This window comes from Camelina sativa, chromosome 17 (assembly GCF_030686135.1).
Source record: "Camelina sativa cultivar CO46 ecotype springtype chromosome 17, ASM3068613v1".
Classification (NCBI taxonomy): Eukaryota; Viridiplantae; Streptophyta; class Magnoliopsida; order Brassicales; family Brassicaceae; genus Camelina; species Camelina sativa.
In genome coordinates, this window is record NC_141896.1 from 3,447,399 (window position 1) to 3,471,357 (window position 23,959).

Consider the following 23,959-nt stretch of genomic DNA (forward strand, 5'->3'; position numbering starts at 1 on the left):
AAACACACGAAGTGACAGCTATATTGACAGTTCTTAAGAATTAAAGTTCAATATATGAAAAAAATGAATCGATGAGTCAAAAACTAAAATGTGTGTTTGAGTTAGGATTTTTTAGAGGTTTAGTTATTTTTCGAAGAAGAACTCGGATTTGGAGTAGCACAAACCAATTTAAAAAGTGCACACATGTGTCTACGTACAACATCTTCATACAATATCCAAAGTTGCTAATTGGTTCCTCCTATAGTCCTATTAAGAATAGAGGTGGTGGATCAACGAATTACTTGATTTACGCATTGGCAGAATTTGTATTAAGTTTGGTTCTATTAGATTCGTTTTTAGAAGTGATGCCATCCAATATGATTTAAAAGTCGAATCTTGTTAAATAATTTGTATTATATAGTTTCTCCCCATTCAAACGAAAACCTAATTATCTGAAATATGTTTTTCAAACATCGTTAAATTTTAAAGATGCTTTAAATTGAGTTGTTCCTCATAAAAGAACTCTGAAAAAAAAAAAATAAGTGGTATCAAACAGCTCTTTCCTTTTACATGAACAACTTTTGACAAGGGTGCATCTCATGCTCATGGGATTCTTATGGGAATCAAGTACAACAACTTGGGTAAAATAAACGGTTGTAGGTAAATTCATCATAATAAGCTAATGTATATCTTTGTCCATGCTGCAACCTCAAAGCTTGTGTATATGTAAAATCATCATAATAAGCTATTATATTTCACATGGACCTGTCCTTTTCATCTTTCTTTTTGTCCTTCACAATGGGTACATCAGATGTGGTTTATACTTGTTGTTACCTTAAAATATTCGCGCTCATGGTTCCCGAGGCATCGCTGCCTGCCTGTACAGGAGCTCAATGCCGCGATTCCATGGTTTGAGCCAATGGAAACAAACATGTATCCCTATAATCATTCAGTACATAGATGTCAGATATAACATTGTTAAGGTTGATAGTAGTACATAACAAAACATTGGGTATTACCACATTGGTATACTAATAGTTTAAAATGTACTATGGAATGTTACTTACTATCTTGGTATAGTTATTGATAAATAAAGATCTTGATGTTTGTGATTTCAGCTTTTGTCTCTTTGAACTAATCTCTTATATATGTTACTTGCTCAATCCTAGTTGATTCGAACAAGAACATAAGATAGTTGAGAAGTGGTCCCAAAGAAAACTCTATACATAAACTATAGGTTGCATCTTTCTTTGATGAATCGTTTCTTACTTTCTTTTTAATTTGATGATTTAAAATCACCCATTTGCAAATAACCATAAAGTGAACATGCCATAAGATATACAAATCTTCAAAATTTCAAATATAATTTTTGGGTTTAGTGTACCTATAAGGTTGTGGTCCTCAGATTCTTAGGGTTATATTTGGAATTCTGAACCTCCAACGCTCTCCATTCAAACCCTAGCTAGACCCTTTTGACTCTTTAGTTTTACGATAAACAAAAAAAAAAAAAACAGCTCATCTCCCTATTGGTTGTTCTTAATTCTATGGGCTGTTTCTGCGAAGAAAAAATGTATTGACTTTAACTTAATTGGAATTTTCTTATCTTGTGCTTCACCTGCTTACATGTGAATGAAGTTCTGGCATGTGTCAACTTTCTAAGCTTCTTTCCATTAATGTGAACTAATTACGTTCTGACTTCTTTAGGAATCGTATTCCTTGTAATAAGAATTTCATTTTAAATGGTCTAAGTCCCAATGCTAGCTCCTTTCTTTTGGTTAACGTACTAGCTCAGGCTCCATAAGGCATATGGGGATGAAAAGTTTCACAGATCAAACCACTGAAACAGATCCATCGATGGATCTATCCGGTAAGATACACATAAATCTCTTCTTTTTTTAGCCTAATCATGTTTATGTATGTAGCCTTTCGAAATATCGATCTATGCACGCATAAACCTCTTCTTTTCTAATTCCTAATTACTAATTCACATACCAAAAAAAAAAAAGAACAAAAGTTATCTTGCTATACCTTGTTTATGCTATCTTCCACTGGTTCAAACCGACCAATACTCGAAGTCTGAATTACACCTTATTTGCTTGCAAGAAGAAATCTCATATCTTTATATGTATGTAGAAAAATATCAATTATAATTAAAGCAATTATTACAGACATATACATTGTATTAACGATTATTGAATCCTTTTTGTTTCTCTACAGATCTTTCTTGGCTTCATAGTAAATGATTCAGAGAACATCAATATATATCTAATTCAACGGGCCGTGGAGCTGCTTCCCTTCTCAACAACTCTAATAAACTTTGTCGACTGACTCTGTAGATCACTTCTAGTACTGGGTCCTTTCTCGTTCCCACTATCATTGCTACCTTTGTTGTGCTCAGCTCTTTCTCGCTCGGCTTCACGGTACTTGTAAAGATGCCTACCCACGGCGTCAGCATAGTTATCAAGGCCGAGAGTGCTGAGAGCCCACCAGATGTCGTCACCATTCACCGTCTTTCGATTCTCCCTGTGGCACTTGTCCGAGGCTTCGCATGTAACAAAGCTTATGAACTCCGTTGCACACTCTTGAACTGTTTGTTTTGCTTCTTTTGAGATCTTCGCATTTGATGGTAAGATTTGCTTCATAAGTCTCCCTACATTGGCTATTGGTAATAACCTATCTTCATCTGTCATTTTTTTCTCTTCTTGTTTTAATGAATCTGTACACCTCTCTCGTCTCTCTTATAACCTTTTTATACGAGTAATCCAATATGAGACTCCCTCTCTATATATAGATGTATAGGTGTATATGTGTATGAGTAGATGTGCTATCATGTCCTTGCACTGAACCTATAACTCTTAATTTATTACATACTATATCTAAGATTCTGTCTCTGTATGGATGTGTGTATGTGAAGCCAATATGTGTAGTATGTAGTAGTATGCTGTGGATGTAGTTCATTATCATCGTTAAATGTATTACTAGTTTAATTTTCATCTAATAAATCATGCATGTTTCTGATTTCTTCAATTTTATTATTTTGCAACCAAGTGATTCAAAATATAACTCTATCTCTATCTATGTCGGTATAGTCATCAGATGACAATGCTATTTTTGTAAGATCATCAATACCATCGAAATCATGTTAACGTTTTCATTATATTTAAACTATAAACTATCACAGCGTTGGTTTATTGAAGTTTTACTGTATTTACTTATATTTTATTCTTAGAGAGAAATATCCAAAAATATAACTATGTTAAAAGAAAATGTTAGTATCATGCTAATAAAAAAATTATTTAGTATTTACCTTTTTAATGTTCTTTTTGACAACCTATATTAACTACACATCAAATTGTAAATTACATATTGAAACGAGATTTCAACTCCTCGTGCGTTCCAATAGTAAAAAAAAACAAACTTTTTAGTTCATATACTAAACAAAGTATGATACGAATATCCTTTGACATTGCAGTGCGGTAAGTGAGAATATATCAATTGGGTTATTGTTTATAGGTTGTGTTACCATCGTGTTCTCTGGAATCATCATAAGCGTATAAATTGAGTTGACGTGTTCAATCTTGTTTGTGTTTGATCTTTTTCTTTTTTAGAAAAAAATACGAAAACCCATTTAAGTCAAAATCTGCAAATATAATAAAATTAAAAATTGACGTACTTTTATTGGTCTACGGTACCTTTCTCCTAAAACTGTCCTGAGTTCATTCGATTGAAATATTCGACTCGAGTTAAGATTTTAAATATTAATTTAGTATAAACTTGTTATATATATATATTATTAATTTACTATAACAGTTGTTGAAATCCATATGTTAGCTATAGAACGATTGATGATGATGCATGGATCAAGTCACGACCGAAACATATAAACGATTTTCTACTATATACGTAATATTCATATATTATTACAGTGTCTTGGAAATCTTATTTAAATAAATTAATCTGAGTAAAGTAATGTATGAAGTGGTCTAAATGGAAAACTGAGAATTAATACCCACAATGAAAAATAAGGTTGACCTAATTTTGATTAGAGGCTAGCTACTTTGGTAAAAGAAATTATTCTTGATGAAGCAATGGTTGGCTTATGGAATGTCAAAACCTAAATATTAGAAAAAACTGAAATTCGAGGCACGTAATCCGAATAATCCAGTACGTACGGATCATATCCCACTCGCATGCATTTGACCTTTGTTTTTGAAAAAAAAAAATACTTATTATAGTATACTGCGTAAAAATTCACCTAGTCGAAGGTCACATCACAAATACTCTCTGCTCTTATTAGCTCTTTATTCACGTGACGAAGATGAAAACTTTTGAATATTTCCTTCTTCTTATTTTTCTGAGTTTTTAATCTTTCATTTACATTCTGTACTTTTCGTGGTAATATAGAGGTTTTGCGGAGAAAAGATTTTACATCTGATAGTTGTGAAGGGATTTAGTTAATATATAAAAAGTTAGAGCTTCTTTACTCATTGTAAATTAGTTTTGAGTTGGAAACCCATAACAAACTCTAATTTAATATGGTATTAGAACCTACACACGCTAGCCCATTAATTAATTCGACCCGTTAATTAATCCGGTCTGGATGAAGGCTCGATCACCCCATTAATTGATGGCTCAAAGATAGGTTTAATTTCATCGACATAACTAAATAAAAAGTATTATCTTGAGGAGGCATGATGGATTCTGTCGAGATTAATGGCTAGAAGAGCCATCATCTCGAGGAGGCGTGTGGAGAAAATATCTCCTATCTAATAGATGTAAAGAGACTTGGTTAATATATAAAGAATTAAAGTCTCTCAACTTATTGTTAATTGGTTTTGAGTTGGAAACACATAACAAACTCTAATTTAACAGGTTTAAATATTATTATAATCTTTTTATAGAAGATACATATGTTTACATAAGAACTTAGAATAGGCCTTTAAAGCCGGATTATGCGTTTCATTATAAAGACGTTCTACATACTTCGAAACAGGGGTTGACGTAACCATGCACAACCAAATTACAAAGAAAAGTGTATGTAAAGTTAGATTGTTCGTCTCTTTTGTGAAAAGCATTTCACTTTTCCCTTACTGAACTAGAATTTGAATAGGAAAGTTGTTAATGGTCTCCCATTTTTTGCTTGCTAAATATGATAAATAATTAGCTTATGCTGTCTTTTCTAGTCCATTTGTAATATTATTCTCATTTCATTAAATATGTGTATTGGTTAATTATTCTCTTTCCAAGTCAGAACCCAAATTTAAAAACAATTTTACGTTTTGCATGCTTTGAAATGTTTTTTTTTTAGATTGAAAACAAATGCTTCGATTATGCTGTAACTAAATAAAATAAGAACAATGAACGTAAAAATATGATAGAAAATAATAAGCAGGGATTAACCGTTATTTCGTGGGGGATCAAATCTCTAAATCCCACTAGCTAGAAGAAATTGATCAGAACAAAAAACTCTCATGTTGCAAACACAGTAAAATAAATGTTCCTAAAATCTTCCCTCTAAGGTCACATGCTCGTCTTGTTCAAATTTTATTTTTCTGTCGACCTTTATATTCGAAGCCCAAAACGGGCAAACACATCTCTATAAAAACAATTTTTTTTGCAACAAACTAATTAGTTCAAAGGACAAAAGAGCACGTGCATGATGAAGAAGAGACGACCTGATTTGATAGCCTTATGGGCTTTCTAAGTTTGTTTCATTTTTTTTACGTTCACGGATCCTTCTATTTTTAGCCCAATATTAACTTTGGAGCCACAAAAGTCATCGACAGTTTTTTTTACCTTGCCTTAAGGTGAAGATTTTGTTTCGTCTAACACTTTTTGATTTATTTTTGGCAAAAGAAAAGTAATAGTCTAAAATTATAGCACTTCACGTCAAATAAACCAAACTAAAATTAAGTGATGTATATATATTTTTTCTCTAGTTTGATATAATGAGAAAATTGCACTCTAGCAATAGAAAAGATTGGATTAAGAAAAAGATACTGGGAGATTTTTCATAGTATTTTGGATGGTTTTTACCTTATGTAATTTAAACACGACGCTTGTTTCTCTTTACAACAATATGCCTTTATCAGAGTAAGTTTGTTTCCTACTACAATATGGCTTTCTACTTCAATCGTATGAGAGTTTGATATATCATCTTAGGTTTGTACATTATTATTTAATGTATTAAAACTTTGTAATATGTTATCTATATATAGTTTTTTCACTCATATCATACAAAAATTAAATATATTATCATTAGATTTGATATTACTATTTAACATGTTAAACATATTCTATTACTAAATTAATATATTTTTAAAGTATGATTGATAAAAAGACAAAATTATGATAATTTGTACTGAATACATTTGTCAGTAGCAATTTAGCAAATTTTCATTTCTTTCATTTATCAAAACAACACTAATACAAAATTAATATATTTTTAAAGTATAACCGATGGAAAAAAGGATAAAGTATCATAGTTTGTATCGAATGCATTTTTGTCGTTATTCGATAGTAATTTAGAAAATTTTAATTTCTTTGACCAAATATAAATATTTTCATTTGCCAAAACAACTGTCATATGAAATTAATATTTTTAAAAAGTATAATTGATTAAATAATAATAACAAGATAAGATTATCATAATTGTATGGATTATATTTTTGTCGTTATTCGATAACAATTTAGCAAATTTTAATTTCTTTGACCAAATACGAATCTTTCTATATACCAAACGTTTCCTTTAAATAGTTTGAAAGCTGTATACAATATAGCTTTTACAATATACAATAAGATACTGTAAATCTTGTTTAACCTAGTTTTTGAAACATTATAAAATGTTAATATTGATTAAAAATGATAGTATGAAACTATATCAATTTGCTTTAAGAAGAAGAAAAAACAATAGTCATGAACCTTGTAATTAACACAAGAAAAAAAAAACACGTACACAACTTTATGAGTATATATTTTTTTTTTCAACTTTGAAAACTTTTAACTGAAAACAATAAAAACACTCTAAACCCTTAAAATAGCCAATGGAAATCTCAAAGTGCATATTAAAAAAATCTTTTATATTCGACTCTTTCTCATATATTTCTCTCCATATCTGCCTCATTCATCTCTTGAAGACTTCGTGTTGAAAGAGCGACCAGAGTGCTCTCTTCTTCTTCTCTCTCTCTCTCTTTCTCTCAATCCTTCGTTATCTTTTGTTCTTGTTTCCAACTCCCAGATTCTCACAACAGTACCACCACAACCTCTAACATTGCAAGAGTTGAGACTAAAACTCATCAGGTTATCAAATCTCTATCATCTCCTCCTCTCCTTTCGTTTTCTTTCTTATACCTTGTTTGGCAATTCACGTTTTGGTTGTTTGCTTTCCTCTTTCTGGGTCTTAGTTGTGTCGCAACGCTACTGCTATATCCCTTATAAATCTAGATACTTTACAATCGTGAGATGATGAATCCTCCTCCCTTGGTTTACTTTTTTTTTTTTTGGTGTGTGTGTTTCCATGTTTTTGTCTCTTGCGTAAAGGTTTCGACTTTTCTTGCTTCTGCTTGCATACTACCATTGTTGATATAATATGTTCGTCTCGTGGGCTAAATCCGTAACGAGATCATTGAGAATTACATATGTCTATGGTGTTACAACTTTGTTTGATGTTCGGGATCGATGCTTTATGGGCTTTTGCTTTTTTTGATATCAGTTCTGATTACCCGAGGTTGTGAATCTGGGTCAGTGTTTCTACATAATCTGGCTCTGAAAACACTAGATTTTTTTATCTGTTTCCTCCGCTTCGTGCTTTTTGTGGGGTTTTGCTTTCTTTAATTTCCGGTGGCTGTGTTTGTTTCAATGATCAAACCCGTGAATTGAATCGAATGTGTTTGGTATATCTTTCACGATCTCAAGTAGTTGAATCTTTAGTTTGATACTGTGATCTAACAAAATGTTTGAGCTTTATAACTTTACCCCGTCGTGTTGCTCTGGACATTGTATGCATTTGAGCTCCTTGCGGTTTTGTTTCTACTTTTCATTGTTATTCTTCTTCCATTGTTAATTTCAATGTTCATACTTTAGGGTAAGTTGGATCTTTAATCATTGTGTCTTTTGGTTTCTTACTAGTGTCAGATCTTGTACGTATCTGATTTGCCAGGAAAGATTATGATTGATTTTGATTTTGGATGTTTACAGTTTCGTATGTTCTTGATGCTTTACTGTTTTGAGATTCAATACTGAAAATGCAGCTCTTTTTGTGCTCCTTCAGGTTTCACTACGTTGAGCATGGTTCTTGTGATGGATGGGGAGACTAGTATTATGGAGGAAGAAACAGCTGTTATGGAAGGTTCCTATGATGATGGATTTTCCTTTGGAGAGCCACGAGCTGAGCCTCGTGTTGGAGATGAATATCAGGCGACGATTCCTCCTATGATGTCTAGATCCGAGCGTGCTGCGTTTCGTTCGACTCCTGTTTCTTTGGATGCTTCTTCCTGTTCCTTTCTTGTCGGACTACCTGTCCAAGTCATGTGGATTGACAAACATGGAAGAGGACAAGGAAATGGAGATGATAACGTTGACATGAACCAGTCTTTGAAATCTTTAAGAGCCAAGAAAAGCCGTTGCTCTGCCAAGAACAGAGGCAAGAGTGACAAGAATCAAAGATTAAATCTTGAGGCTGTTCCTGCTATACCGTCAAGTCCTTGGAAAGATTTTGAGGTGGCTAGCTTTGTTCTTGGTCTGTATACATTTGGCAAGAACTTTACTCAGTTGAAGAACTTCATGGAGAACAAAGGAAGAGGAGAGATTGTCTTGTTTTACTATGGGAAGTTCTACAATTCTGCTCAGTACCACTGTTGGTCTGCATCCCGCAAGAAGCGTAACCGGAAATGTGTATATGGAAGAAAGCTCTATTCAGGTTGGAGGCAACAGCAGTTGTTAACCCGTTTGATGCCTTCTATTCCTGATGAAGCTCAGAAACAGATGCTCGTGGATGTGAGTCTCTTTCATATCTTGATGCGGAATTCTTAAGTCTTAACCACTATATGTATTTTGTTCATTGATCTTAATATATATTTACAGGTCTCAAAGTCATTTGCTGAAAATAATATCACTCTGGAGAACTACGTAAACGAAGTGAAGAATCTTGTGGGTCTCAGTCTTCTGGTAGACGCCGTGGCGATTGGTAAAGAAAAAGAAGATCTCACGGTTCCTACATCAACACCAATGAAGACCAAACCATGGTTCACGGTTTCTTCGAAACCTGCTTCGGTACCGGGCGTAGGGGCTTACAATTCACTCACATCTGTTGCCATAATAAAACAATTAACTGGCAGTTCACGTCTGAGCAAAGGCCGTTGCAATGATATATTCTGGGACGCCGTATGGCCGCGTTTGCTAGACAGAGGATGGCGTTCAGAGCAGCCTGAGGACCGGGGTTATTTAAGATCCAAGGATTACATTGTTTTCATTGTCCCTGGCGTGGAAAAGTTTTCAAGACAGGAGCTTGTCAAAGGCTATCATTACTTTGATTCCATCAGTGATATTCTAACAAAGGTTGTTGCAGAGCCTGAGCTTATTGACATTGAAACAGGAGGGGAGATCAGAGAAGCCACCGCTGCAGAGAATTCTCCTGAGCAATCAGATGAAGAGTTTTCCCGGTCTGATAGTCAGAGACACCGTTACCTCAGGTCTCCATTTTCTACCCGTGGAACTCCGGGAATGAACTTCACTGTTGTGGACACTAGTTTGGCTGCTGGAGGAGGGAAGTTGTGTGATTTACGAAATCCTAATGCAGTGTCTCTAGTTTTTGAGCCAAAGACGAGACTAGGAGATAAAGATTCTTCTGCGCCCCTGGACAATCAGAATGTGGAAAAGTCTCAAGTAAGGCCTCTAGATACCAAGAATCAAGTGGATGACCAACTGCGATTCACGATTATTGATACGAGTATAGACCACTGCGAAAAGTTATCTGGCTTTAGGAGATGGAGACCTTTACCAAGTGATGTCACAAAAAGGGATTATGTTGGGGCTGATTCTGCTATAAAGGAAGAGAAGACTTTTGAGAAGGTGAAGGATCCATCAAAGAGGTTGATTAAGCAGAGGCCTACCCCTCCAACAGAAACCAAGAATCATTCAGCATATTCTGCACCATATATGAAGCGCAGACGGCTCACTGCTTGCATTTCAAGAGAAAGTCCAGTGTCCAGACATTTACCGGGGGATGACACAAAAAGGACTGTTTGTCTTGAATCAGAGCAGCAAGACATACGTGCAGTCCAACACCAAAATAGCACTGGTGAAGAGATGAAGCAGGACAAAGAGACATATGAAACCGTGTTGTCGGTTGAGCAAATGAACTTAAAGTCTGATCAACCAAACAAGACTGGAGCTGGGCCGTCTTCTTCGTTTGTTGAGATTCAAGAAACGTCAGAGATTGAACCAAGTGAGTTAAATTCTATCTCCAAGCGGGTTAAACTCTGTTCAGTGACAGAGCGAGAAGAAAAACGGGCTGCTATTGATGTGGAACAAAAGCAAGCAGTTGAGCTCCCTTCTACTACTAATAGGTGTACTTCCAATGATCTGGAAACTACTCAAGAACTGGGTTCATCTGAACAACGCCGCGACCAACAGATTAGTACAGATGTTCCGAGAAGACAGAGCACAAGAAAACGACCACCGACCACTCGGGCTCTGGAAGCTCATGAATTCAACTTTCTTACAAGCAAGAGAATGAAAAGCACGAGTAAACCGGAACCGAGAAAACGCGAGAGTTCAACAAAGAAAAAGCGCTCAGCTAAAACGTGTAACGGAAATGGGAGTGCAGATTTGGAGCACAGAGGAGAAGCTAGAAGCAGTCTTGTAAAGAAAGCACCAACAAGTAAGCCCTTGGATCAAATAGAGGATCCAAAACCTAGCTATCTTGTCAATGAAGCAAGAGCTGAGAGTAAGGCTCTGGATCGAGGGCAGGATTCAAAGCCAGTCCCAACTGATTACCCTAAGCTTCCACCGATTGTTTTGAAGTTTCCATTCAGGCGTGGCTAAGGAGCTTCAGGAACGTAAGTCTTGAAAGTTTTGAAAGTTTTGAAAGTTGGATGTGAAAAGATTATTTATTGGCCTTGCTGAAGAATAAATGTGTAAAGAAGAGATGTTTATTTTATTTCATACCCTTTGCTATATTCTTATTGGTCAGAAGTAATATTTCTATTATTGATGGCTTGGGAGTTATTTGAAGAAACTTTTAATAGTTAACAACATCCAGAAAAATTAACTGGACTAATAGTGATGGTTATGAATATTTATGAAGCATGATATACACGGTCATAGATACATACAAACCCTGTATAGTAGTAGTCTAAACTAAAGTCACAACAGTGATTTTTATACTACTATACAAATCTTGACTGATTTAAGTTCAGCTGGTTTGCTGCGGCCGGCTTGATTGCCTTGTCCAAGTTGTGAGAGACTGCTTTGGTTAAGTTAGGGTCCTCAAAACCAAGCTCTGCTCCAAATCTTTTGCAGCCATAAAATAGGAACCAAATAAATAACATGTCAGTTCAGATTCACTTCACACTCTTTAGATTAGTTTTTGGCTTAAATTTTGTCTGACTTACTTTGGATCCAAGACCAGTTTCTGAACCTCTTTGATGGCTGAGCTAGCTGCATATAGCGATATCTTTCCAATCTGATATTAAAAACCCAAACCAATTTCCAAGGTTTTCAGAACTCAAGGCACTAAGATGGTAAATGGTTTGTTTTAAAGAAACTTGGAATAAAAGATTTTTACCTCTAAAAACTGAAGTTTAGCCTCGTGGTCGTTCGGTAAACACCTGATTTCTTCAGCTAGTCTTGCTGACTCTCCAACGCTTTCAGGGCACAAGAAGTCGAGTGCCACCTGAACATTTGACTGATTGTACACATGTGAACAATATATAGTAAGAGCAATGGACTAGAAAACTCGGTGGGTTTTATGTCTCGTAGAAAAATAATTTTACCTGAAGATTCCTCATTTGAAAGGGACATCCAGCCGGAATGAAGATAGCCTCACCACGATGTTGCTCAAACGTCCATGGCTCAACTCCTGAAACAATAGTAAGAGTCATCCCTCAGGCTTCCATGCAATAAGCGTTTGGATTTAAAAAGGGTTTATTTTTTCCTACCAAACTCGTCTTTTAGTTGTCTCTTGTGTTGTTCATTTAAGAACGATCCTTCATACAACGGGCGTGACACCTGAAACCAGCATAAACAAACTAGAAAACTCAATCATTCGACATAAATAAATATGACTTTCACATTTAATATAGTTGATTTCACAGATAAGACTCACAAAATCAGTCTGAACATTATCAGGCTTCTGTAATGTTCTCTGCAAATACTCGGCCAGCTTTGGGACGTCTTGGCGTCGAAAGACATCCCACTGGGCTCCTCCTGCACATGAAGACGTGCAAGGAGAGTCCATGTTGTTATCGAGATCCATTTTGTCCTCTGGATTCACAGTCAAGATCATCTCAGATTCATTCTTCTCAGTATTCACTCTACGAAGTGATAGATCATGTAACTCTCCGTCCCTTAATTTTTCCTCAGGGATAAGAGGTGACTCATTTTCGTCCATCTTCTGGTTGGATTCTCCTGGATCGGGATTTGTCTCTCTCACTCTTTCGACTGTTGTTCCTTCTGATGTGTGCACCAAAAGGTATACCTGATTAGAAGAATAATATTAGTTGACCTAACATAACCAGTTTCCCATATCAACCAAAATAAGACAAATGAGATAAATTGTTAACCAAGAGCTGAGCAATGTACCATGTCATGCATGCTGTAGTGAAAATTACTAGTCAATGAATCACCAGCATCAATTTCTCGGTATGTCCCACAAGACACATAAATCTTTGGACCAGCATCGTTTTGGAGCGAGTAATGAGGCAACTTGGCTGCCACGTTCAGAAGGCCTAACCGGGGATGTATGTACTCGAGAAATGGAAATCTTCTGATAAACTCTGGTCTTTGGTAGAAAATAAACTCCTCCGAAGCACTTGGGCTCGGCCAGTCCTTTAACTTCCACAATAGGGGAAGACCTGTCTCTTGGTTTTTTCCATCTCTATATGCTTTTGTAAACTCTCCAAGTCTTACATCAACCTGTGAACATGAACACTAATGAATCTCTGACGCAACAATATAAAGATATGATCATATGAAGAACAAAGAAATTTACCTCTGACCCATCCAAGCAATTTATGGCCTTCAAGAATGGATCATGTTCTCTCAATTTCTCCTCGGAAATCTCGTCTATATCCCTCCAAATAGTCTCAGGATCCCACCTAGAGCAAGATGAGTCATCAAGTACCTTTCTAACAGTAACAAGCCGACCATCTGCCCATTGTTGCTCAAAATTAGCTACTCCATCAGATTTGATCGTTTCAAGCGACGGGCTGTACACGTAATTGTCATCGCTCTCTTCTCTCTCAGCAAATTTTCGGAATCTGGAGTCACACAATTCAAGGTTCCGAAGATCAGACACTTTGCAGCAGTTAACAATCTCCTCAGCATTTTTCACAAGCTTTGCAACCCAATTCATCTTGAAAATGCGAGCGAGGTTCAAAGAATGGGAACCGCAGCCTCCATACTCCTTAGGGGGGCAGGGGATGCTCCCATCACCATTGGCTTCCCACTCAGGAAACTTGTCTGAAAAGTTTAGCTTTAGTTTAGGAACTCTTGTTATCTCTCCTATGATTTGATTAGTTCCACTGATCTCAACTGAAGACTCTTCCCGTAGATCTTGACAGCATCTCAGGCACAGGTCATATGAGCAGTTCGAACAATGACGATAGTAGTCAACCACTGGTATCCGACACACATTGCTGCGAGAAACAACACATCAATAAGAACATGTATTATAATAACAAGTGCCAACAAGTGATAGTTCTAGTATTAAGTTGTTTAAGATAGAATATTTTAGTCAAGTAAGAAGAAGGGCATGTAAGCCAGATCATAAGTACCAGCACATTTGCTCATCTGCTTTCAATCTTGCCCTGACAAGATCAATCTCAGCTCCTATAGAATAGAACAAACCAATGTTAACCGCAAAAGATGTTAGTAGTAAATATAATTCATTAACTGTCACTGTAAATAAAAACCCGTCTCACCACGAAGCCTCTTCTCTAGTTCTACTTCTGCACATTGTTCAAGATGGATCTGCTTTATCACTGGAAGGACAGCTGATAATAGGCGATAAAGATACTGCAACTTCTCCAAAACAGGTATCTCCCGGATCTGTACCTGCAATATTTCATAGAGAGCCATGTCATGGTCCTAACTTATAAACCCCAAAAGAGGTAGCAATGTTTTTTGAATCTACGGATATAGATTACAAGATCACACCTTTATCGTATTATCAGAACGCAGACAAGGTTTGCAATCACACAAACCACGACACGCAGGGCAAACTTTCGCAACTTCTTCAAGTGATATCTCCGAGTACCTTAAAATGCATGAGACATCCATCAGTAACTTAATTCTTTCTACCAGAGGTTCACAAAATTCTGATATAAACATAACTAAAGAAGAGCAAACCCACCTTGTCGATATACAAGTTTCGCAGAAGGCTCTTTGATTGCATTTGAGGCAAGAAACGATTCTATCTCTGTCTTTTCTCTGGCACTGATGGCAGATTTCCCCCATAGACTCTGTAGACGCATCTGTGCTTGCAGCTGAGTATTCCTGCAACACATTAAAACAGTTACTTTATAAGTAAAATGCTTTCTCCAAAACAAACACATATGTGAGTGCGTACAAGTTCTCTGTCTAACCAATGAGAAACCTACCATTGGACTCATGCTTTGGTGTGACCTGTTGCGTGACGGATCCATAATAGCAACAGAAGGTGGTACCCTATAAGATCTGTAGCTCTCTTCAAACATTGCATCATCTCTAGCCAACAACTCATTGTTCAAATCAACAGCAACACGTGGAGAAAAACTCCTCATCATTGGTGTCTCGGGAGAGTAATGATGCATCAGGGTTGTTTTATGTCTCTTATGTAATCTACCACCATGATCCTTGGAAGCAGAGGCGTGACCGTTGTTGTTATAGTGATCAATGCTGGTGAGAGGTAACTCGAAATCATCAATCTTTCCTTCAGAATATGTATCTGTTTCGCCTAAAGATGATCTCCTTTTAGCTTTCTTCTGGTTAGCACGAATAGCAGAATTAGCAGCGCGCTTCTTAGCCTGGATGTAGTGCTTCTCACAAACAGTCTTATCAGGCATGGACTTTGCAGTGCATCTCCACTGTTTACCATCTGATCTCTTGCACCGTAGATCATCTGGAATCCCAAGGATACCCTCTCCATTGCCATTGCCATTGGATCGAATCTGCTCATTAGCACTCATTGTAGTCACTGAATCGCAAATTTCATCAAAACTAACCTGCATTGTTAAAAATCAGAAATTGAGCATTCACATAAGGGGGAAAAAAGCAACTAAATTTGCAATCCCTAAATCCAATTCTGTAGGAAAATTCGTAAAAATCCCCCAATTCAAGAAACACATTCAATCTAACCAAAAGCTAAAGAAAAGAATAAGATAGGGAGACAGAACGACGGAACAAAGAACACACATGATCACTGAACCTAAGAGCTCAACAGACGATGATACATACTAGAAATAAGAGTGCGTTGCGTACAAATTCAAAGCGAGAAGAAGAAGAAGAGAACTCCAAAATCGCTAACAGCGGAACAATTGAAATCTCGTTTGGAAGAAGAGGGTTTAAGATTGGGAATTCGAAAGGCTCAACATATGTATATATCGATGTGTGTATATATATATATATAATTGTTCATACATACATACAAACTTAGAGTGAAAGAAGGAAAAGCCCAAACCTGAAATTAGGGTTTTGCTCGAGAGAAATTGCAGAGGTGAGATAGATGGGGAGAGAGACCTATCATGTTCAGGGACACTTGTGTCTCCGTTTATTTATTTTTTTGCCTTCTGCTGGTTTTTTTTTTTCTTTTTCTTTTTTTTCGTTTTGCCCTTTTGCTCTTTAGGTTTTTCCTTTTCTCCTCCTCTGTAGATCGTATTCAGACAGAACATGGGTTCTTCTTCACTTCACTTAGCTTGTTATTTTTTTCATTTTTTTTTTTTTTTCATTGTGGTGTTTATTATTGGATTCAAAGTGGATCCCATTTTGTACAGTCATAAGATGAATAGTACAGTGATACCCCACAAAAAAAATATGGATATAAACCAAAACAAAAATGAAGGAAAAAAATGGATTCCAAATTTAAATTAAAATATTTTGAGTACTGTTTAAGATTATTATTATAATAATAACTAGATTAGGACTCGCGTATAATAATAACTAGATTAGGACTTCCGGTACACCGTGGAACAAAATTATTTATAACTAAAATATTTAAATTATAAGTTGTATTTGTTGGTTAAATATGTTATAATTATATAATGATTGTTAAATAAACTATATAATACCACAATATAATTTTTTTTTTACATAATATTTATTTAATCAATTTAATTAGATATGTCTATTTTGTGATACTGATAGTGTTAACAAAATAATGAAAATGATGTTTTACCCGTGTAACACCGAATTAATGATATTTATTAATTTATACAAATCTCGATAAAACCCATCCCGATATATAACCATGTCCCGAGATATTTTAACTCACACTATATCATCTTAATTTTTAATATTTATTATGTATCTACGGTATAATATTTATCATATTTAACTTTTTAAAAGTTTTAAATATTTTTTATATTTAACCTTTTAAAAATCTTTAAAATAAAGAACCGGAATAAACCAAAATAAAAGTTTTTAAAGTTTGAATGCCTGATAAATCAAGCTTTCTACTTATTTGTATTCATAATTATTTTGGTCTCTTTTATATTAATTATGACTATAAACCATTGCCCAATTTTTTTAGATGATGTGAGATATTGTACCCGTATTTTTTATTCATCTATTGGGTAATATATAACCGTTTTAAAAATTTTGTATTACATCATATTCAGGAAAAAATCACAATTTTTATTAACTAACTATATTATAAAATAAGTTAAGATAATTTAAATATAAATTCAAATAAAAATGAAAGTGAATCATATATTTATGTTTGAATGAGGGAGAAAGATTTCCTTATTTTTTTAAATCTTACCCATAATTAATTTTGAAGTTTTGGTAACTAATATTAAAGTCAATGCATTAAATATAAAAACTTTCCAAAAAGTATTTTTGAGCAAAAACTGTTGCAAAAATACTAGTATAGATAATAATAACCTTACCTATTGATGAAACATAGCGATAAAGGCATGGATGAGTCTGTTTTACAGTTTTTGAAACTGAACCCACTTTATTTGTATATTGTATCGCACTTATTCGGAATTTGGATTTCGGATATAGTTCAATTAGAAAGAGTTTGTTCTAAGGTACATTACTACAAGCATGTTGTTTCATATAGTTGCTAATGATAACAACAATTACTATTAGCTTATTCATATTGTTATTGTTAACGGTGTCAAATATCTTTAGTTTAGCCATTAAATTTTTTATTGATCATCTTTTTACTTCAAAACGAACAATATTAAATGATTTGTTGTTCGATATCATTATTGCTATTTGCTGCTAGTAATTAAAAACTGTATATGATTGATAATTTTTGAGAAAGATGCTACTTTTATTTTTGTTATGACGTAAAGACATAATAAGATGCAAACTTTTACAATTCTTTCAAAACTGGGAGGTGTTTTGTGTTTATCATCTTCCTAGATGTTGCAGATTGACGACGTACCTACGTATTTTGTATGTTAATCTAAATCTGGACGACTCTAGCAGCATATGAAATATGATCGTATGATATATGATTGTTGGATCTTTAATTATCACTCAATAATTTTTTGCTTACACAAATTCTAAATTTTGAGTTGATAATGACTGATGAGTTTCTAGACTTTCACGTAGTTGGGTGATCATGACATGTATTATTAAGAAAAATCAGCTAACTTTTTCTGTAATTTGTTTATATATCAAAATTTGTGAATTTGGGTTTTCACTTAATGGACTGACGTGTGATTTTGGGTTTTCACTTAAAATGTCCCGTGAAGGAGAATAAAGTTGCAAAGAATATGGATAGTGCGTCAGGGCCACGCGAGGTGAGGCTATCGTTGAATTAAAAAAAGTTGATTCAATCGAGAAAAGAAAACTGAGAGAACCAATCCCCTTCGAGAGTAAGCAAATATAGTAAACTAGTTATGGGTTATTATTCTACGCGTATTGCTCTTCTTGACTGACTATTGAAGAAGATACCAAGAATCAAGAAAGATGCTTGAGATTATTTTTTCTCTTCAAAATATTCCTTTTAATTTTCTCTTCGTTTATTTCCACTTTATATGCTTGATCAACATAAGAATTTTATTGAAGAAGAGATAATTCATGCATGTTTCCAAGTTTTTGAGTTAGTACATTTAATCAACTTACCTGTTAGTCAGTTACCGTCATTAGTAACATACCACCGATTAGTTGTTTCGTTCAAACTCTAATTCAATGTAAAGTTATCATCACTGATTTTAACCAGTAATAAAATAACATTAGTACTAGAATTACAAGATAATTCGTTTTGCTATGCTTGTAATTATTTACTTAATACCATCTTTTTTTTTTTTTGCTATACTTAAAAAGTGAAATTGACGTACCTGCTTGCCTTGTTGAATATCAACATCAAACAATATAGCAAGTCTAACTCCCCGAGTGTGCCATGCCTAATGCCTTGTTTAGTTTTTTCTTTACGTACCTGCTTACGTTGTCAATGGGGGCACAACGGTGGGTTGATCGTGGTTTATACGTACCCCGGTACCCGGGGAATTATTGTTTTATTCAATGCAAATAAGTCTAAGCCAAAACTTAAAAATCCAAATTTAGATACTGAATATAACAAACTGTGTATTAATCAACTATCAACAAATATCATGCACGAGCGTGTAGAAAAAAAATAATGGTATCATCGTTTTTTTTTGTGTGTGTGTCACGGGCTTCATCACTTGAATTTCAGAAACTAATAAATTTTCCTTTTACCATTTTTGAGTCTTGAAAACGTTTATATTGCCATTATCACTGAACCTTTAGACTGCCATTTATCACCAAAACGCTTAGATATATCTTGGTTTATCATTTTTTTTGTTCTTAGAGTCAAACTATAATTTGTTAAAAATAGCAAGATATTTAAACTTCAGATAAGAAGAAACTATAATATCAGGAAGAAAAGAAAAAAAAAAAAAGCTAAATTATTTTTAAAAACCGCGTCCTTCACAAAAATGAAAAAAAAAACTCTCGTGCGTGTCTGTCCCGTGTGTAAAAAAAAAAAAAAATCGTCTTTATTTCTTAAACCGACTTTAACATAAATGCATAAATACACCCCTTTAGCCCTCTCACTATTATTTTCCTCATCATAAAAAAAAAAAAACTCCTGAAATATCTGAATTAAATCGATTTTTCGAAAAAAAAGTTCAATTCTTGTTTCAATTCGTTCATCTCAATTCGGAGCAAATCATGGAGTGTAGGTCGTTAGATCTGACGATAATATCCGCCGAGGATCTAAAAGACATTCAATTGATCGGTAAACAAGACCTCTACGCCGTCGTTTCAATCAACCGCGACGCAAGAACCAAGCAGAAGACAAAAGTTGACAAAGATTGCGGCACCAAACCTAAATGGAAACATCAGATGAAGCTCACCGTCGACGACGCTGCCGCTCGTGAGAATCGCCTCACTCTTGTCTTCGAGATCGTCGCCGATCGTCCCATCGCCGGTGATAAACCTGTAGGTGAGGTCAGCGTTCCGGTGAAGGAGCTTTTGGATCAGCAGAACAAAGGCGACGAGGAGAAGACTGTTACGTACGCCGTTAGGTTGCCTAACGGTAAGACTAAAGGATCTCTTAAATTATCCTTCAAGTTTGGTGAGAAATACACTTTTGGATCTTCGAGTGCTCCTCCTCACGCTCCTGTTCCATCGGGTCTTGATCACAAGACTATGGATCAACCCGTTACCGCTTACCCGCCTGGATCTGGTGCTCCGGTTGCTTACCCTCCTCCACCCGCGGGTTCTTCTTCAGGAGGATATCCACCACCGGGTCATGACGATAAGCACGGTGGTGTTTACGGATATCCACAACAAGCTGGGTATCCGCCAGCAGCTGGACCCGGTGGTTATCCGCCACCTGGTGCTTACCCGCAGCAAGGAGGTTACCCGGGTTATCCACCACCGCAACAAGGTGGATATCCGGGATATCCGCCACAGGGTCCATATGGTTACCCGCAACAGCAAGGGTATCCGCCTCAGGGTCCATATGGGTACCCGCAACAACAGGCTTATGGTAAACCGCAGAAACCGAAGAAGAGTGGGGCTGGAATGGGTCTAGGTCTTGGGCTTGGAGCTGGTTTGTTGGGTGGGTTGCTTGTTGGTGAAGCTGTTTCTGACATTGCTGATATGGGTGATATGGGTGACATGGGTGGTGATTTCGACTTCTGATTGCTTTATGTTTTTAATTTCTTAGGTTAATAACTACTACTACTGCTCTTCTATGTTTTTCGTTTGATGAATCATGTGAAGAACCTGAGAGATAGATCAAGTTTTTTATCCTGTGTTGTATTATGTGTTTGGTTTCTTTGTTTTCTTCTAATGAATGTATTGAACATTATGCTTTTTCTTCCAATCACTAGCTGTTACTGTTAGAATGCTATGAAATGAAACAGAGTAGAAGTAGTTTGCAGGAATGACAAAAAGGAACATTCTCCTTATGAAATATTTCACCGGTTATTAAAAAAAAGATTCCAAAAAGTTCAGTTACTAGCCCGCCACCATCTATTTCGTGTCTCAACTTTACATATCTAGCGACCCTTAAAAATAAGAAAGAGAACAGAAAACAATGGAATCACTAACAATTGTAAATCCAAGTGCTCTAAACCGGTCAATAACTGACTCAAACAGTCTTCAATCACCTGAACTCTATAACTCATGAAGATCATCATCTTCATCGTCGTCTTTACTCTCTTCACCGGTTTTCTCGTAAGCCGACTTGATAACCGGATTACAAACCGACTCCACCTCCTTCATTTTCTCATCGTAATCTTCCTTCTCTGCATTCACATTCTCATCTAACCACTCCAAAGTTTCCTTCAAAACCTCTTCCATTTTCTCTTTATCTTCATCACTTATCTTCTCTGCAAGCTTCTCTTTATCTTCCACTGTACTCTTCATGTTGTACACATACGTTTCAAGCTTGTTCCTCGCATCAATCTTCTCCCTCACAATCCTATCTTCCTCAGCAAACTCCTCTGCCTCTCTAACCATTTTCTCAATCTCTTCTTCTGTCAAACGACCTTTATCGTTCGTTATTGTAATCGATTGTGACGCCTTTGCAACCTTGTCTTCGGCCTTCACCTGTAGAATTCCATTTGCGTCCACTTCGAAAGTCACCTCAATCTGTGGCACTCCCCTGAAAAAATGTGTGTTCCTTGCGTCTTAAGTAAACCAATAAACAAACTATAACCTAAATGGTTTAGTAGCCAAGCTTGAATCAGAGTTTACCTGGGTGCAGGAATAATGCCAGTGAGATCGAATTTTCCGAGCTCGCGGTTATCTTTAGTCATGCTTCTCTCGCCTTCGTAGACTCTGATGGTCACAGTAGTTTGCTGATCTTCATAAGTCGTGAACACTTTAGACTTTCTCGTTGGGATCGCCGTGTTCCTTGGAATGATGTTTGTCATCACGCCTCCCACAGTTTCAATACCGAGGCTCAAAGGTGAAACATCAAGCAGCAAGATATCTGTTTTCAGTAAAGTTAGGTATTTTGCAACTCAAAAAACAATGTCTAACAAGAACACACGGTTGATGGTCATAAAGAGAGTTACAAAAGTCACTTACTTTGTGTTTCTTCTCCACCTTCACCACTTAACACTCCACCTTGGACCGCAGCGCCATAGGCCACAGCCTCATCAGGGTTAGTCCCTTTGTTAGGTTCCTTGCCGTCAAAGAAATCCTTTAACAACTGCTGGATTTTTGGGATTCGAGTGCTTCCTCCAACAAGAACAATCTCGTCGATTTGGGATTTCTTCAACTTCGCATCTTCAAGAGCCTTCTTCACTGGCTCCAGCGTCTTCTTGAATAAATCCATGTTGAGTTCCTCGAATCTCGCTTTTGTTAAAGGCTCAGAGAAATCAACTCCATCAAAGAGTGACTCGATTTCAACACGGACTTGGTGCTGGTTGCTCAAAGCTCGTTTCGCAAGCTCACATTCACGCCTCAGTTTACCAAGGGCTTTGTGATCCTTGCTTATGTCTTTGTTATACTTCTTCTTGACCAGTTTGATGAAGTAGTCCATCACTCTGTGGTCAAAATCTTCTCCACCAAGGTGAGTGTCTCCACTTGTGGACAAGACTTCAAAGACTCCATTGTCTATGGTAAGGATACTAACATCAAATGTTCCACCTCCAAGATCATATACGAGAATGTTTGACTCCCCATCTTTCTTGTCTAAACCATAAGCTATGGCTGCACCTGTTGGCTCATTGATTATACGAACCACGTTAAGCCCCGCAATTGCTCCCGCATCCTTTGTGGCTTGCCTCTGCGCATCATTAAAATACGCTGCAAAATAACCAAGAAGCTCAGAAGCCATATAATCATATCTACATAGTTAAAAGAAGTGTATATATGACTCATACCTGGAACCGTGATGACAGCATCTTTGATCTTCTTTCCCAAGAAAGCTTCAGCTGTCTCCTTCATCTTAGTTAGGATCATAGCACTAATCTCTTCAGGGCTAAACACTTTATCTTCACCTTTAACCTTTACCTGAATATAAGGCTTTCCATCTTTGTTCACAACCTTGTATGGCAAGAATTTGATATCCCTTTGAACATCAGGATCATCAAATCTGTAACACAACACCAAAAAAAAAAACATAAGCAAAAGCTCAAAATTATATATAGACTAGACGTATACACTAAGAAACTAAACCCTTACTTTCTTCCCATCAGACGTTTGGGGTCGAAGACGGTCCGCTCAGGGTTCTTGGCCGCTTGATTCTTAGCAGCTTCTCCGATGAGACGTTCGGTATCAGTAAACGCAACCCAAGATGGTGTAATTCTGTTTCCCTGATCGTTTGCTATGATTTCCACGTGTTTGTTATGATACACACCAACACATGAATACGTAGTCCCGAGATCGATCCCTATCACCGTTCCGATTTTCTGCTCTTCGGCTTCTATTGCCACAATTGACATCAAAGCTGCTACAATATTCACAAAAACAATTCAAGCACTTTATAGCATAAAAAAAAATTAGAAACACAAATTCCGAAAGATGTGAGATTTTTTACCTGTCAGAAAAACCAAATACACGAGAGCTTTGTTCGTCATATTCGTTCTGTTGTTCTTCATAAGATTCATCTTTCGTTGTTGACAACTCTTCTTCGATTAGGGTTTGCTTGCGTACAAAAGAATATGAAAGCTCATAATCTATTTATATATACGCGGCACGACGATTCGTATTTATCCTAGTAGAGTATCCCAGCCAATCAGTGCTTGACACGTAAGCTTAATTACATAATTTGTGTTGGCGCGCTCCTTACATTTTTCACACGTTAAGTACCCAATACCAGAGGGACACGTCACATCAAATCATCATCCCAGAACCTCTGGAAAGTTCCATGACTTCTTCATTTTTTTTAGTAGTTATCCGAAAGTTTTTTATTTATTTGTATAAATTTATTTTAGCTTATAGAATTCAGTAAAATCTGAAGAATCCTATGTGGTAAAAACTCACAGGAAAAAAGTTCATTACAGTAAAAATATTTTTCTTTTGTTATTAATGAATTTAGTGTAATGCCAAAACTAATGCATATGCATTCGATGAGGTGTAATTTTGGAAGAACATGGCTATTGATTGCTTAACCACCCCATACATA

The 23,959-nt window shown here is 36.0% G+C and overlaps 4 protein-coding genes and 1 pseudogene across 7 annotated transcripts; 2 read left to right on the forward strand and 3 right to left on the reverse strand.

Moving 5' to 3' along the window:
- Positions 1 to 2,103: 2,103 nt before the first annotated feature.
- Positions 2,104 to 2,721, reverse strand: LOC104739493 (nuclear transcription factor Y subunit B-4 pseudogene; annotated as a pseudogene).
- Positions 2,722 to 7,021: 4,300 nt separating this feature from the next.
- Positions 7,022 to 11,215, forward strand: LOC104755093 (uncharacterized). Its single transcript, XM_010477424.3, has 3 exons — positions 7,022 to 7,278; positions 8,249 to 8,973; positions 9,061 to 11,215. The coding sequence occupies exons 2-3, from the start codon at positions 8,266 to 8,268 to the stop codon at positions 11,020 to 11,022; spliced, it is 2,670 nt and encodes an 889-aa protein (XP_010475726.1). The 5' UTR covers positions 7,022 to 7,278; positions 8,249 to 8,265; the 3' UTR covers positions 11,023 to 11,215.
- Positions 11,206 to 16,217, reverse strand: LOC104755094 (E3 ubiquitin-protein ligase JMJ24). 3 transcript variants are annotated; one of them, XM_010477427.3, is made up of 14 exons: positions 15,857 to 16,217; positions 14,799 to 15,401; positions 14,552 to 14,694; positions 14,356 to 14,455; positions 14,121 to 14,253; positions 13,974 to 14,028; positions 13,190 to 13,835; positions 12,781 to 13,113; positions 12,305 to 12,676; positions 12,138 to 12,207; positions 11,973 to 12,058; positions 11,765 to 11,884; positions 11,592 to 11,662; positions 11,206 to 11,490 (listed from the first exon to the last, which is right to left on the reverse strand). In XM_010477427.3, the coding sequence occupies exons 2-14, from the start codon at positions 15,363 to 15,365 to the stop codon at positions 11,367 to 11,369; spliced, it is 2,820 nt and encodes a 939-aa protein (XP_010475729.1). In that variant the 5' UTR covers positions 15,366 to 15,401; positions 15,857 to 16,217; the 3' UTR covers positions 11,206 to 11,366. The 3 variants fall into 3 exon arrangements, with proteins under 3 accessions (XP_010475729.1, XP_010475727.1, XP_087350659.1); XM_010477425.3 differs by lacking the exon at positions 15,857 to 16,217 and having other exon boundaries at positions 14,799 to 15,407; XM_087494533.1 differs by lacking the exons at positions 11,206 to 11,490; positions 15,857 to 16,217 and having other exon boundaries at positions 11,588 to 11,662; positions 14,799 to 15,407.
- Positions 16,218 to 19,293: 3,076 nt separating this feature from the next.
- LOC104755095 (protein SRC2 homolog) lies at positions 19,294 to 20,704 on the forward strand. Its single transcript, XM_010477428.3, has one exon. It carries the CDS (start codon positions 19,543 to 19,545, stop codon positions 20,518 to 20,520), a length of 978 nt encoding a protein of 325 aa, XP_010475730.1. The 5' UTR covers positions 19,294 to 19,542; the 3' UTR covers positions 20,521 to 20,704.
- A 61-nt stretch (positions 20,705 to 20,765) lies between these two features.
- LOC104755096 (heat shock 70 kDa protein BIP3) lies at positions 20,766 to 23,487 on the reverse strand. Of its 2 annotated transcripts, none has more exons than XM_010477430.2 (6): positions 23,372 to 23,487; positions 23,017 to 23,281; positions 22,716 to 22,927; positions 21,916 to 22,638; positions 21,580 to 21,817; positions 20,766 to 21,487 (listed from the first exon to the last, which is right to left on the reverse strand). In XM_010477430.2, the coding sequence occupies exons 1-6, from the start codon at positions 23,439 to 23,441 to the stop codon at positions 20,998 to 21,000; spliced, it is 1,998 nt and encodes a 665-aa protein (XP_010475732.1). In that variant the 5' UTR covers positions 23,442 to 23,487; the 3' UTR covers positions 20,766 to 20,997. The 2 variants fall into 2 exon arrangements, with proteins under 2 accessions (XP_010475732.1, XP_010475731.1); XM_010477429.2 differs by having other exon boundaries at positions 23,017 to 23,284.
- Between the last annotated feature and the right edge of the window lie 472 nt (positions 23,488 to 23,959).

Coding starts and splice junctions, on each gene's coding strand:
- LOC104755093 (XM_010477424.3), top strand. CDS start 8,266: ATGGTTCTTGTGATGGATGGGGAGACTAGTATTATGGAGGAAGAAACA. Junction 8,974..9,060: donor AGAAACAGATGCTCGTGGAT/GTGAGTCTCTTT, acceptor ATATATTTACAG/GTCTCAAAGTCATTTGCTGA.
- LOC104755094 (XM_010477425.3), bottom strand. CDS start 15,407: ATGCAGGTTAGTTTTGATGAAATTTGCGATTCAGTGACTACAATGAGT. Junction 12,059..12,137: donor ACAACTAAAAGACGAGTTTG/GTAGGAAAAAAT, acceptor CTATTGTTTCAG/GAGTTGAGCCATGGACGTTT. Junction 11,663..11,764: donor CTAAACTTCAGTTTTTAGAG/GTAAAAATCTTT, acceptor TTTTAATATCAG/ATTGGAAAGATATCGCTATA.
- LOC104755095 (XM_010477428.3), top strand. CDS start 19,543: ATGGAGTGTAGGTCGTTAGATCTGACGATAATATCCGCCGAGGATCTA.
- LOC104755096 (XM_010477429.2), bottom strand. CDS start 23,441: ATGAATCTTATGAAGAACAACAGAACGAATATGACGAACAAAGCTCTC. Junction 22,928..23,016: donor AAACGTCTGATGGGAAGAAA/GTAAGGGTTTAG, acceptor GTTGTGTTACAG/ATTTGATGATCCTGATGTTC. Junction 21,818..21,915: donor AGGTGGAGAAGAAACACAAA/GTAAGTGACTTT, acceptor TACTGAAAACAG/ATATCTTGCTGCTTGATGTT.